This window comes from Rhincodon typus, chromosome 5 (genome assembly GCF_021869965.1).
Source record: "Rhincodon typus isolate 14 chromosome 5, sRhiTyp1.1, whole genome shotgun sequence".
In the NCBI taxonomy this organism is placed as follows: Eukaryota; Metazoa; Chordata; class Chondrichthyes; order Orectolobiformes; family Rhincodontidae; genus Rhincodon; species Rhincodon typus.
In genome coordinates, this window is record NC_063336.1 from 23142221 (window position 1) to 23155621 (window position 13401).

Sequence of the window (13401 nt, forward strand, 5' to 3'; positions counted from 1 at the left end):
CACTTTTTCAGAAAGAAAAAACTATTTCAAATTCTCATTCATGATTCCCATAAGCCAGGCCAAGTAATCTTTATATATCACAATATCTTTCAAAGAAAAGTAGACACTAAATTATTTGGCATGATTTATTTCTATTAGTTAATTATTTGGTCAAATTTATCCTTTACGCATGTCCAAAATAAGATAATTGCTAAACCCATTTAAGGCTATGATTAACTGGAAATTTCAGACATCACTGTTTAGAATAGCCTAACTCTATTTCAGCACTCTATCTTTTGTCATAACTCTCCCTGTGAGTTAAGAACAATGAATTCTTATTCATTAAAGCCTATTTCATAATTTTTATTCACAATTTGTGCTTCCAGTATTATCAATTTTTAATAATGATTCATTCTTGATGAGGAGGGTCTTGTCATGTGGTGGGTAACATACTTTCCTCTGTTCCAGAAACTCCAGGTTCAAAACTCATTCCTGGACTTGATGGCTAAGACAGGTTCATTCAGGTATATTCATAATATGGCCAACTAGATTGGGTATCAACTTGCAAATTCTTCCTGCAAATGGTAGATGGCAAGAATGGCTGAGACTCTCCTAGTCAGGTATCTGCAGAAAACAATAGCAATCCACTGGCAGTTACTTGTTAAGCACAACCATGGACTGACACAGAGGCTCACGATTGTAAATAACCTTCCAGGGACTGGTACCCAAAGAAGAAGAGCGAGTTCTTCAGGATAAAATCCTTTTCTCTTTAAATAGTTTTCCTCCTCTCCCCGTAAACATGTCTGTTGGTAGCTGGACAGAGAAGGTGGACTGCCGCTTCAGGTCTGTACTGTTGCTACTCAAAGGATAGAAATGCATTTCCTTGTAATTGGTCTTACATTTCTTTTCCTCCTCAATGATTCAGCTTATAATCCGTGAAGCTTCTTCAAATAATTGTCCTTGGACAAAGGTGATTAAATGTATCCTGTAGAGCAATGAGGAGTATTCCAAAGGGGTAACTGACCAGATCATCTGTATAGTTTTAACATATTTGTTAGTTTTGGTCAAAATTCCAAATCCCACAAGAATTCTTCTTAACATCCTCAGTCAATTAGGTACAGTATTTTGAATTTTAAACACAAGAAGTGACTTGACAATGTTTTTGTAGGAGCATTTAACAAACTCGTTTCAAATGCTGTGCTATCTTAGTCACCGTGCTAACCCAATTATTTTACTTTCATGTTGTATATCATCAATGGTAGTTTCTAGACTGAGCATTTCATCTGATGACATGTATTGTTTTAATCAAAAGAAATCAAAAAGATTAAAGATAAAACAAGATAATTATCTTGTTGATAATTGTACTAAAAGAACTGGCAGAGATACAAAATGAGAGAAATTTCAACCTTTGTTCTTTAAAATATCACCTTTCACGGACAACAAGGTGCAGGGCTGGATGAACACAGCAGGCCAAGCAGCATCATAGGAGCAGAGAGGCTGACGTTTCGGGCCGAGACCCTTCATCAGAAAAGGGGGAGGGGAAGGGGGTTTTGAAATAAATAGGGAGAGAGTGGGAGGCGGATAGAAGAGGGATAGAGGAGAGGATAGGTGGAGAGGAAACAAACAGGTCGAAGAGGCGGGGATGGAGCCAGGAAAGGTAGTGTAGGTAGGGAGTTAGGAAGGGGATAGGTCAGTCCAGGGAGGACGGACAGGTCAAGGGGGCGGGATGAGGTTGGTCGGTAGGAGATGGAGGTGCGGCTTGAGGTGGGAGGAGGGGATAGGTGGGAGGAAGAACAGGTTAGGGAGGCAGGGACGAGTTGGACTGGTTTTGGGATGCGGTGGGGGGAGGGGAGATTTTGAAACTTGTGAAATCCACATTGATACCATTGGGCTGCAGGGTTCCCAAGCGGAATATGAGTTGCTGTTCCTGCAACCTTCGGGTGGCATCGTTGTGGCACTGCAGGAGGCCCAGGATGGACATGTCGTCTGAGGAATGGGAGGGGGAGTTGAAATGGTTCGCGACTGGGAGGTGCAGTTGTTTGTTGCGAACCGAGCGTAGGTGTTCTGCAAAGCGGTCCCCAAGTCTCCGCTTGGTTTCCCCGATGTAGAGGAAGCCACACCGGGTACAGCGGATGCAGTATACCACATTGGCAGATGTGCAGGTGAACATCTGCTTGATGTGGAAAGTCTTCTTGGGGCCTGGGATGGGGGTGAGGGAGGAGGTATGGGGGCAGGTGTAGCACTTCCTGCGGTTGCAGGGAAAAGTGCCGGGTGTGGTGGAGCTGGAGGGGAGTGTGGAGCGGACAAGGGAGTCACGGAGAGAGTTGTCCCTCCGGAAAGCAGATAAGGGTGGGGAGGGAAAGATGTCTTTGGTGGTGGGGTCGGATTGCAGATGGCGGAAGTGTCGGAGGATGATGCGTTGGATCCGGAGGTTGGTGGGGTGGTACGTGAGGACGAGGGGGATTCTTTTTTGGTTTTTATTGCGTGGACGGGGTGTGAGGGATGAGGTGCGGGAGATGTGGGAGACATGGTTGAGGGCGTTCTCGACCACCGAGGAGGGGAAGTTACGGTCCTTGAAAAACGAGGACAACTGAGATGTACGGGAGTGGAATGCCTCATCCTGGGAGCAGATGCGGCGGAGGCGAAGGAATTGGGAATGGGGGATAGCATTTTTGCAGGAAGGTGGGTGGGAGGAGGAGTATTCTAGGTAGCTGTGGGAGTCGGTGGGCTTGAAATGAATATCGGTTTCGAGGTGGTTGCCCGATATGGAGACAGAGAGGTCCAGGAAGGGGAGAGAGGTGTTAGAGATGGTCCAGGTAAACTTAAGGTTGGGGTGGAAGGTGTTAGTGAAGTGTATGAACTGTTCGAGCTCCTCGTGGGAGCACGAGGCGGCGCCGATACAGTCATCAATGTAACGGAGGAAGAGGTGGGGTTTAGGGCTGGTGTAGGTACGGAAGAGGGATTGTTCCACGTAACCTACAAGGAGGCAGGCGTAGCTTGGGCCCATGCGGGTACCCATGGCTACCCCCTTTGTCTGTAGGAAGTGGGAGGAATTGAAAGAGAAGTTGTTGAGTGTGAGGACGAGTTTGGCTAAGCGGATGAGGGTATCAGTGGAGGGGGACTGGTCGGGCCTGCGGGACAGGAAGAAGTGGAGGGCCTTAAGGCCATCTGCATGGGGAATGCAGGTGTAGAGGGACTGGACGTCCATGGTAAAAATGAGGTGTTGGGGACCGGGGAATTGGAAGTTCTGGAGGAGGTGGAGGGCGTGGGTGGTGTCACGGACATAGGTAGGGAGTTCCTGGACCAAGGGGGAGAAAATGGAGTCTAGATAGTTGGAGATCAGTTCGGTGGGGCAGGAGCAGATGGAGACAATGGGTCGACCAGGGCATTCAGGTTTGTACCTTTCACGGATATATGCCTTTTGGAGAAAGGCCAATTAGGGGGATTCCCTTCCTCACAAGTTAGAGAGATTAGACTAGGCAGGAGTAGTTCATAACCAGAGTATTTATGCTGATTTACCCACTACATAAGGAAAGACAGAGAATTTAATTTTAATGCAGTCAAATCACGAAAACCTAAAAAAACTACTGTATTAATGGGCCGACTGACATCGTAGCTAAGAGAACTGCATCTCCAGTGATGACCAATAATGGACATAGGGGGCATATTAGTAAAGTGAAAGGAGAAATATTTAAAAAAAAAACATGAGTGGAAATTTTTTAACACAGAGAGTGGTTTATATGCGGAATGAACTTCCAAAGGAAGTGCTAGATGCACTTACAATGTTTGAAGCCATTTGAGTAAGTATATGAATAAGAAATGTTTGGAGGGATATGGGCCAGGAGCAGGCAGGTCAGACCAGTTTAGTTTGGGATTATGGTCAACATGGACTAGTTGGACCGTATGATTCTATGATTCTATGACTTGTTTAATTAAAAGATTTTGTCATACAGGCATGCCGTTATTTCAACCAGGAGGAACAATGGAAGATAGTTTCAATCAGCCTGTTTAGATGTTTTATGACAGACTTGTAGAGCAGGTGAGACTTGAACCTGGGCCTCCTGGCTCAGAAGTAGGGACACTTCCACTGCGCTTAAGAGCCTTTAAGAGAACAGCAGCATGCATAATCCCTTAATAGACAACAGTTGTGTATTTCAACATCTCAGCCAGTTCCCATTTCCATAAAGAATAAAAAGAGAGATAAAGGAGGATTAACTGAGGGTGCATATAATTCGAGACAACAAGGTGCAGGGCTGGATGAACACAGCAGGCCAAGCAGCATCATAGGAGCAGAGAGGCTGACGTTTCGGGCCTAGACCCTTCATCAGAAAAGGGGGAGGGGAAGGGGGTTTTGAAATAAATAGGGAGAGAGTGGGAGGCGGATAGAAGAGGGATAGAGGAGAGGATAGGTGGAGAGGAAACAAACATATAATTCATTGGTTTGACCCAATATACTTGGGGGGAAATATTGAAAAATATATCCTTCCTGCATTCTTAAAATGTTGTTCATTCTCCCACTATCATATTGAATCTACCCAGTTTGCTGTTTTCCTCAGAGGCCCAGATCACCACATTGTCTAAACAGCAGCTATTCCCTAGGTTGCTCAATATTTATAGAATGTATAGTGCTCAAGGAGAAGACTTAATTAATTCAGAAATTATTCAGTAATTTTGTCCTGTATTTAACACAGATTAAGACACTTCTGTGTATTTTTTCCACAACAGGTTCATAAGGACAGGATTGCTGAAGGTGGCAATGTGATGATCTCCCAACTTCTACACTCAGCAGCTCTTGTTTATTTCTTTTGGCAGACATTCTCCTTGAAGCAATGAAACAGCTTTTCAAAGATGTTCACAGCAACATGTTCTCTGATAAGTGACAGTCGTCACCACACCACTGTGGTGATTGGAATGAGGCAGCCAGCTGGCCCTCATACAATATGGGTTCCCTGATTGGGGCTCTTACTCTGGTCCAGTCAGGGAGACCCTGCTGACATTAAAGAGTCAGTTTCAGGGATATTGAGCCATGTACACCTGACTCAGTGAGAGGCAGTGCTATTGTCAAAGGCTATGCATTTGTAAATAAAGGGTGATTGGTGATGGGATTCCAGCTTCTGAAGAGTTATTTCAGCCACTTTGCTGGTTTTCATGGAATCCTCTCTTCTCTACATTCGGTAGCATCACCCTGAACTGAAATTAGAGGAATAAAGAGAAAAGAGGATTCCATGAAAAGTGTCTGAAATAACTCTTCAGAGGCTGATATCCCATCACCAATCATCCTTTAGCCTTTGACAATAGCACTGCCTCTCACTGAGTCAGGCATTCAGGGGGCCCAATATCCCCGACACTTACTCTTGTTATGTCAGCAGGGTCTCCCTGATTGGACCAGATTAAGAGCCCCAAGCAGGGAACTCAGTTGGCTGATTTCATTCCAATCACTACAGTGGTGACTATTGTTATTTATCAGAGGACACATTGCTTTAAGCATTTTTGAAAAGCTGTTCATAGGTTATTTCCAGACCCATGAAGATTGACATTTTGGGTTCATCTATCCTCTTCAGCTGCTATCCTGTAGTAGGTTACTTGCAAAACATCATCTAATTTGAATAAAAGTCACTTCTGCTGGGCATGATATACAATGAACCCAGGTCTTTTCCAGCTTTGGTCATGTCTGGATTTGTCCCCAAGTAAGAAACTTCAGTTAACTGGCCTCCTTGCGTGTGTACAGGATATGTTGATGCATCTCTCTTTGGTCCTTTGATTAATGTGTCAGCACACGTAGATTGTGAAATGGATGTTAGTTGCTTTCTCAGAGTCCTATTGCTCCAGGACTTTTTTTGCACATATCCATTAATATTTTATGACAGGATGACCTGTAGTTTGAAAATCCTCTGTTGTCAGCGATTCTATATGACTGCAAAACAAAAAATGATTTGACAGTAGGAAGAAAGGGCTCAGGCTTTTTCTTGCCATCAAAGCTTAGCCTTTTGACTCTATTGTTTTGTTATTGAGTTGCTCTGTTTTTGAATACATTCAATTTGCCTTGAGACAGTGATGAAGTTTCAGAAAGTGTTCAGTTATCAGGAGGTTGAATTCATGTCAACAGAAAATTAGGAAAGAAGTTGGAAACACATTGGTGTGGTTAAAATATTTCTGAAATTAATTTTAAATATTCTTAGATTTATAATGTAGATTGCAGTTGTGAAAAGTCAAAATCCGCCTGAAGAGAAACTTTAATGGTTTATTGGCAAAAGGATGGAATGTAAATAGATACTGATAGAAACCAAGATTAAGGAGGATGGAAAGCAAAAGACAATGCAGGCAGAGATTTGAAACAGTCATGTGTGTACTTTGTTATGGTAGAAAATGCCGTGTTGCTCAGAAATGTATATTTAGATTATCTCTAAAGGTACACAATCTTAGTTGACAACATAGTGGCCTGATTCTACTAGATTTTAAGTTTTTAATTATACCAACAATCAACAACTTTGTTAATCTTGGTTGAGTTTTTGAGGCAGGAACATGCATAAGGGCAGGACAGCCTTTATTTTGTGGTCAAAGAAATTTGGATAAAGGGATGAATGAGCTGGCCAAGCCTTAGGCATTTGGTTTGAACCTACTCTGTTCAGCTGAATTAGACTTGATTCCTATGCAGAAAAATTCCAACTACATTTAATTTCCTTTCTGTCACTCTTCAGCTTTAATTGTTTTTCCAAATGTAAATCAGGCAGATTTTACTTGCTCAATTTAATTTCTGTGCATGATAGCTCTTGAACTTGGGTTTCACAATAGTACTCATCCCAACTTAAAAAAAAGCATTGAAGTGTGTGTTTGTCAGCATGTGCTAGAGAAAAAGGATGGGGAAATTGAGACCTGTGATTCCTATGCCACGTGGAAACTCCAAACACACATGCAGAAAGTGCCTCCAGTTTGAGGTTGAAGAGCTGTACTGGTCTAACAGAAACTGACAATTTCCTAGAGTACAGCTCAGTGAGCATGACACAGTTATAGAGAGTTCAGGAGGAAAGAGACCTAGTAGGTTAGAAATCCAGTGGGAGTCTGGTACTCTCAAAGCTAGCAACTGGTCATTGAATTGTATTGAATTGAATCATTTATTGTCACGTGTATTCCATGTAAAAATATAGTGAAAAGTGTGTACCTTCACTGTACATATATGGTTGCTGACTTAACCTGCCGCCATCTTGCTGGAAGGACTACAGTGATGGCATCTTGGAGAGTGAATTTTGGAACACCTGTATGGCGCTGTGGGGCAAATAGCTGTGAGGTATGTGGTGATCATTAAAGGATCAGATTGTTAAGGAGACGGATAGAACTTTCCATAGATACTAACATGTGTCCTACATAGCATCCTTCTTTTATCATGGTAAAAGACATTGCTGGTGGGGTGAGGTGCCTTTTATTTCTAGGGGTAGAGGCGGTGGGGAAGGGTTACAGTGAGAAAGTACGGCCCATTTTGCAACCAATTACATAGAGAGGAGAAAAGTTGAGGTTCTACAGACAGGATTTTAAAAGCTAGGGAGGAAATTTGAAGGCAGGACCTCAATGCATTGGCCCCAGCCATATGTTAATCAGTATAGGAGGAGTGAAATAAACCAGGTTAACACAAAGCTGGAGATAGGCTTCAGATTCCTGGAACACTGGCCGGAAGTTCCAGTATGAGATAGGCAGGTTTTACATCACCAGCACTGGTACCAATGTCCTTGAGGTAAAGTTAACTTGTGCCAGGGTTCAAAAAATAAACCAGTTTGTTAGATCTAAGGAGGACTTCTTTTGTTCTTTCATGTAATTGGAAGATTTCTGGCTATGTCAGCATTTACTGTCAATTTATAATTGCTCTGGAGGTGGTGGCGCTGAGCCACCTTATTGAACTGCTGCAGCCCCATCTGAGTAAGTGCACCCACAGTTGCTGTTCTGAAAGAAGTTCCAGGATTTTGGGTCAGTGACACTGATGGGATAGTGCTATAGTTCCAAGTCAGGATGGTGTGAAGGGGAATTTGCAGGTCCTGGTGTTTCCATGCCCTTCACATTGCAGAGGTCACAGATTTTGATAGCTTTGTAGGAGAAACCCTTGGCAAGTTGCTTCGGTGCATCTTGTACAGGTGCATTCTTCTGCCACTGTGCACCAGTAGTGAAGGAAATTATGGTGAAGGTGATAGATAGGGACCAATTGAATAGGTTGTTTTATCCTGCATGGTTTTAAGTTTCTTGAGTTTGTTGGAGCTACATTAATTCAGACAAGTGAAAAATATTCCATCACGCTTTGACTCTTGAAGGTGGAAAGACCTTGAGGAATGAAGAGGTGAGTTGTTGCCATGGAATGCATAACCTCTGACCTGTTATTGTATCTATGTTATTTATGTGCTCATTACAGTTAAATTTCTGCTCAATGTTAACGCCCCAGATGATCATGGAGGTAGATTCAGCAATGGTAATGTCATTGAATATTAATGAGAGATGGCTACATACTCTCTTGCTTGAGAAGATAATTGCCTGGCACTTCTGTGACATATATGTGACTTACCTTTTATTTGTCTAAGCTTGAATGTTGTTGAGTGCTGTGGTGTTGAATGCTGTCTATGGACATGGGCTGCTTCAGCATCTAAAGAGTTGCAAATGTGATTGAACATTGTGAAATAATCTGTGAGCATACTCACTTTTGACCTAATGAAGTATGAAAGGCCATTGGTGAAGCAGCTGAAGATTCGCTCAAGTGCAGTTAACTCTAGTTTTGCTCAGGTTTCTTGATGCCATACTCAGTCAAATGCTGCTTTGATGTCAAAAGCAGTCACTCTTACCTCACCTCTGAGCGGCTGGTCCTACACATTTTCCTAAGTTATAAAGGGTCAGGAGTCAAATGTCCTTTTGGAGCCCAACCTGAACATAAATGAACAGTTATCTCAGTGTAAGTACCACTTCATAGCACTAGCAATGATACTTTCCATCACTTCATTGCTGATCAAGAGTGGACTGATGGGATAGTAATTTACCCAATTGGATTTTTCCTAGTGTTTGTGGACAGGACATACTAGAGCAATTCTACGTATTGCCAGGTAGATGCTAGTATTATAGCTGTACTGGAACAGCTTGGTTAGAGTGTTGTTGGTTATAGAGCACAAATCTTCAGTCCTTCTGCCGAGATGCTGTTGGGGGCCTTTGCTTTTTGCCATAATCCAGTGTCTTCAATCATTTCTTAACTAATTTCAAGATGGCAGCAGAGAAGAACGTCCCAGCCAGAGGTTGTCCATCCACCCTTTCTTCTTTTTTTTCCTTCTTTTCCTCTTAGTGTTTTGTTTTTATTCCTCTCTCCCGGCCTTCGATGCCTGCCGGCCTCCAGCAACAATTGCCAGCCTCCGGCAACAAATCCTGGCATCCAGCAATGACTCCCAACCTGGCATTGTGGCCTCCCAGTGTGGCGACCTCCTGGCCTAGTGCAGCAGCCTCCCTGCCATTTTGTAGCGCCTCCCAGCGTGGCCTCCCGGCATGGCGTCTTCTTGGCCTGGCATGGCATCCTTGGCCCGGCATAGCGGTCTGAAGTGATCTCCCAGCTTCATAATCCTGAAGGTGAAGCCCAGTGTGGTGTGGAGCCAGGGCCTGGTGTGGACTGGAAGCTAAATGCCAGCGTGGTCTGTTGTTTTGAACTTTTATTTCTGCGATGTTGGACATTTTATTTCTCTATTGTGTAAGATTTTGTAACTAAAGAAACTGTACCTAGGTACCTTTGTACCTTAGATGGTGTTGTAAGTGGCGACGTATAAACTTTCACTGTACTCATTGAGTATATGTGACAATAAAGCTAATTCAATTCAATCACATGGAGTTAATCGAACTGGTTAGTCAGGGGTTTGTGATTCTGGGGACGCCAGGAGGAGGCCACTGTGCCAACTTCTCCCTCTCAGCAGTCTCTCCTCAGTCTCCAACTGAAATCTGACCCTGTGGCAGGGACATTGACAGGTGGGTTTGAGCTACAGGGAGAGGCTGAATTGGCTGGGGCATTTTTCCCTGGAGAGTCGGAGACTGTGGGGTGACCTTATAAAGATTTATAACATCATGAGGGGCATGGATACAATAAATGGCCAAGGTCTTTTTCCTACGGTAGGGGAGTCCAAAACTAGAGGGCAATAGGTTTAAGGTTTAAAAATGGCCTGAGGAGCAACTTTTTCATGCAGAGAGAGGTGCATGTATGGAACCAGCTGCCAGAGGAACTGGTGGAAGCAGGTACAATTACAACATTTAAAATGGATGGATACATGCATCCAGGGGCAGCACAGTGGCTCAGTGGTTAGCACTGCTGCCTCACAATACCAGGGACCCGGGTTTGATTCCACCCTTGGGTGATTGTCTGTGTAGAGTTTGCACGTTCTCCCTGTGTCTGCGTGGGTTTCCTCCGGGTGCTCCGGTTTCCTCCCACAGTCCAAAGATGTGCAGGCTAGGTGAATTGGCCATGCTAAATTGCCCATAGTGTTCAGGGATTTGTAGATTAGGTGGGTTTATAGGGGGATGGGTCTGGGTGGGATGCTCTGAGGGTCGGTGTGGACTTGTTGGGCCGAAGGGCCTGTTTCCACACTGTAGGGATTCAATGATTCTATGAGTAGGAAGGATTTCAAGGGATGTGGGTCAAATGCTGGAAAATGGGACTAGATCAATTTCGGATATCTGGTCGGCGCAAATGAGTTGGACCCAAGATGGTGCAAATGCCAAAAATTCTGGTCTTAGGACTGATATCTGATGTGTGGTTCTGGGAATGTTGCCTGGTAAGATGGGACCAAAATGGTATCTGATACTCATCACTGGGCAATTAATAGAGAATTTGGTAAGATACAGTGAGATAACTCACAACCTTGTGCTGAGAATCACTCCATCAAACATAACAAAATTTGCACCTAGCCAAAAATGCAGAAGATTGCTTTTTCCAGACATGCTGTCAAACCAGATGATTATTTCGAGTACTTTCTGTTCATATTTTAGATTTCCAGCATCTGCTTTTCCATTCAAATCCTAACACCTTCAAAACACGAGCCCGCTCATCTTCACCATGCCAATGTTACTACGATTTACTTTAACCATCATTCTTATTTATCTCAGCCTTCAATTAAACTAAGTTGAGTTATTTAATGCTTTCCGGCACTGGAATCATTTTTTTAAATCTGGCAAACAAACTTGTGGACAAAAGAAGCTGGAACGACCTGTCAATCAAGGACCGAGCCCATTGTCAGCCCTGGCATGCCCGCGCATGCGCCCAGCTGTCGCACCGGCTCCACCGCCCCACCCGCCGTCTCCATGGTTACACTGCCACGCGGGAGCATTCCACTTTATGGCGGTGTCGTGTCTTCGCCGCTTCAGCGGGCAAAGGGTTCTGTTTGGGATTTGTGACATGCCGTATAGTAGATTGTACAAAATGGCGGCGCCCATGAAACGGTGAGTTTGTGTCAGTGGAACCTTGTTGCACAAAGAGACCGAGTTTATCACTGACTGACAGGGGCTTGGTTTTCGGTCCGGGCTGGGGGGAAGGAAAAGAGACTGACCGACCTGTGTCTCCGGTTCTAGCGGCGGGAAGCAGATAGGGGTTTGTTTTTCTTTGTGAACCAAGTGTCTGTATCAGAGAAACAAATTCTTGTGTCTGCATTTAAACTCCAAAATCCTGGAGAACCTGTACGATTCGATTTTCTGTTTGCTCCAAATAGAGAGTGCATTCCCTTTTACAGAATCAGTTTACACTTGGATAAATGCAAACGCATTTGGTGTATCTATTTGAAAAAAAATAGCATCGGTGCGCACCTGCAACTTGCTCATTCACTCAAGTCCAACGATTAACTGAAGGGGATTCCTTCGCTCGGTATCCTGTTTGACTGGTGCAGGGATTGCAGCGGGTGCAAGCCAGAGAGGGAGATGGGCTAAGTGTAATTATTTATATATGATATTCCGGAGAGTAAGTGGTTCAGGGCTGTGGCTAAAAAGCAGTCGCCTAACATTTTCACACACTGTGATTCGTAATATCAACAGTAATAATAAAAAGAAATAGCCGAAGCAAACAAAAGGCTGGAGGAACTCAGGTCTAGCGGCATCTGTGAACAGAGCAACACAGTTAATGTTTCGAGTTTGACATGACTTCAGAACTGAAAGGGGTTGTAAAATACGTTGATGTTTTATTTTTATTTACCAATTTTCCAACATCTTTCAGGTCAAAAAGAAGTCATGTCAGACTTGACGTTAATTCTGTGTCTTCATAAATACTGCCACACCTCCTGAGTTTGCCCAGCAATCGGTTTGCAGAATCTCAGACTCTACTGACAGCTAATCTTTTGGAATATGTTAAGTTAACTTTTGGACATTGTTATCTTCTTCATTATAGATTTCTAAAGTCATGTTTACAATCACAACTGTCCATCTAACTTCAGGGGAGATTATGGCTTCGTGGTATTATCACTGGATTGTTAATCCAGAACCCCAAGATATGTTCCAGGGACCTAAATTCGAATCCTGCCACAGCATTCTCTGAATTAAGAGTCTAATGATGACTATAAAACCATGTCAGGGGAATACCATCTCGTTCACTAATGTCCCTTACGGATGGAAACTGCCATCCTTACCTGGTCTAGCCTTCATATGACTCCAGACCCACAGCAATGTGGTTGACTCTTGATTGATGGGCAATAATGCTTACATGAATGAATAGAAATAAAACTTGTAATTTACATTTTTACCAATTGTGATACTTTTCTCTCAGTTCTTACTGCAGAGAAACTATTCTAGGCAGCTCTTTGGATCCTAATTTTTGATAGTTACAAGAAGGATTTACATTTATGTAGAGCTCTTAATATGGACGGCTTTTCCAGGTGTTTTGACGAAGGATAGATCGAGAATACTGGAAAACTTGACCAATTAAGTCATATATGGTGGATTTCTTAAAGGAGAAGGAATGCTTCAGGATGAGGATTTCCAGGTTGCAAAATTAGGTTGTTAGTCCATGAAGAGATTTAAGCATTAGGAAGTGTGTTTTAAATTTTATCATGCTGAGAGTCAAGATAGGTCAATTCCCCTAATGGGGGTATAAGTCACGGTACAACCAATGGAGTTTTGGATGTGGATTAAAATTTATAGAAAATGGGAGACCCGTTAGAATTGATTTGTTGGTACTGGAGTTAGTTTAACTGTTGGGCTAAAGGATTGGTATGCTGGTGAAGGTAGAAGGGCTGTGATTTAGAGAATCTGAGGTCTAATAGGATTCAAGACAACAAGGTGCAAGGCTGGATGAACACAGCAGGCCAAGCAGCATCATAGGAGCAGAAAGGCTAACATTTCGGGCCTAGATCCTTCATCAGAAAAGGCCTAAAGGCCCTCCGCTTCTTCCTGCCCCGCAGGCCCGACCAGTCCCCCTCCACCGACACCCTCATCCGCTTAGCC

The 13401-nt window shown here is 43.6% G+C and overlaps 1 protein-coding gene across 1 annotated transcript in view; it reads left to right on the forward strand.

Annotated features, from left to right (window-relative positions):
• The first annotated feature begins 11230 nt into the window (after positions 1-11230).
• The window catches only part of pdss2 (prenyl (decaprenyl) diphosphate synthase, subunit 2), a 215125-nt gene continuing 212954 nt past the window's right edge, over positions 11231-13401 (forward strand). The window contains exon 1 of the mRNA XM_048596699.1: positions 11231-11415. Coding sequence (XP_048452656.1) covers positions 11231-11415 — 185 coding nt within the window. The remainder of the gene's footprint in view (positions 11416-13401) is intronic.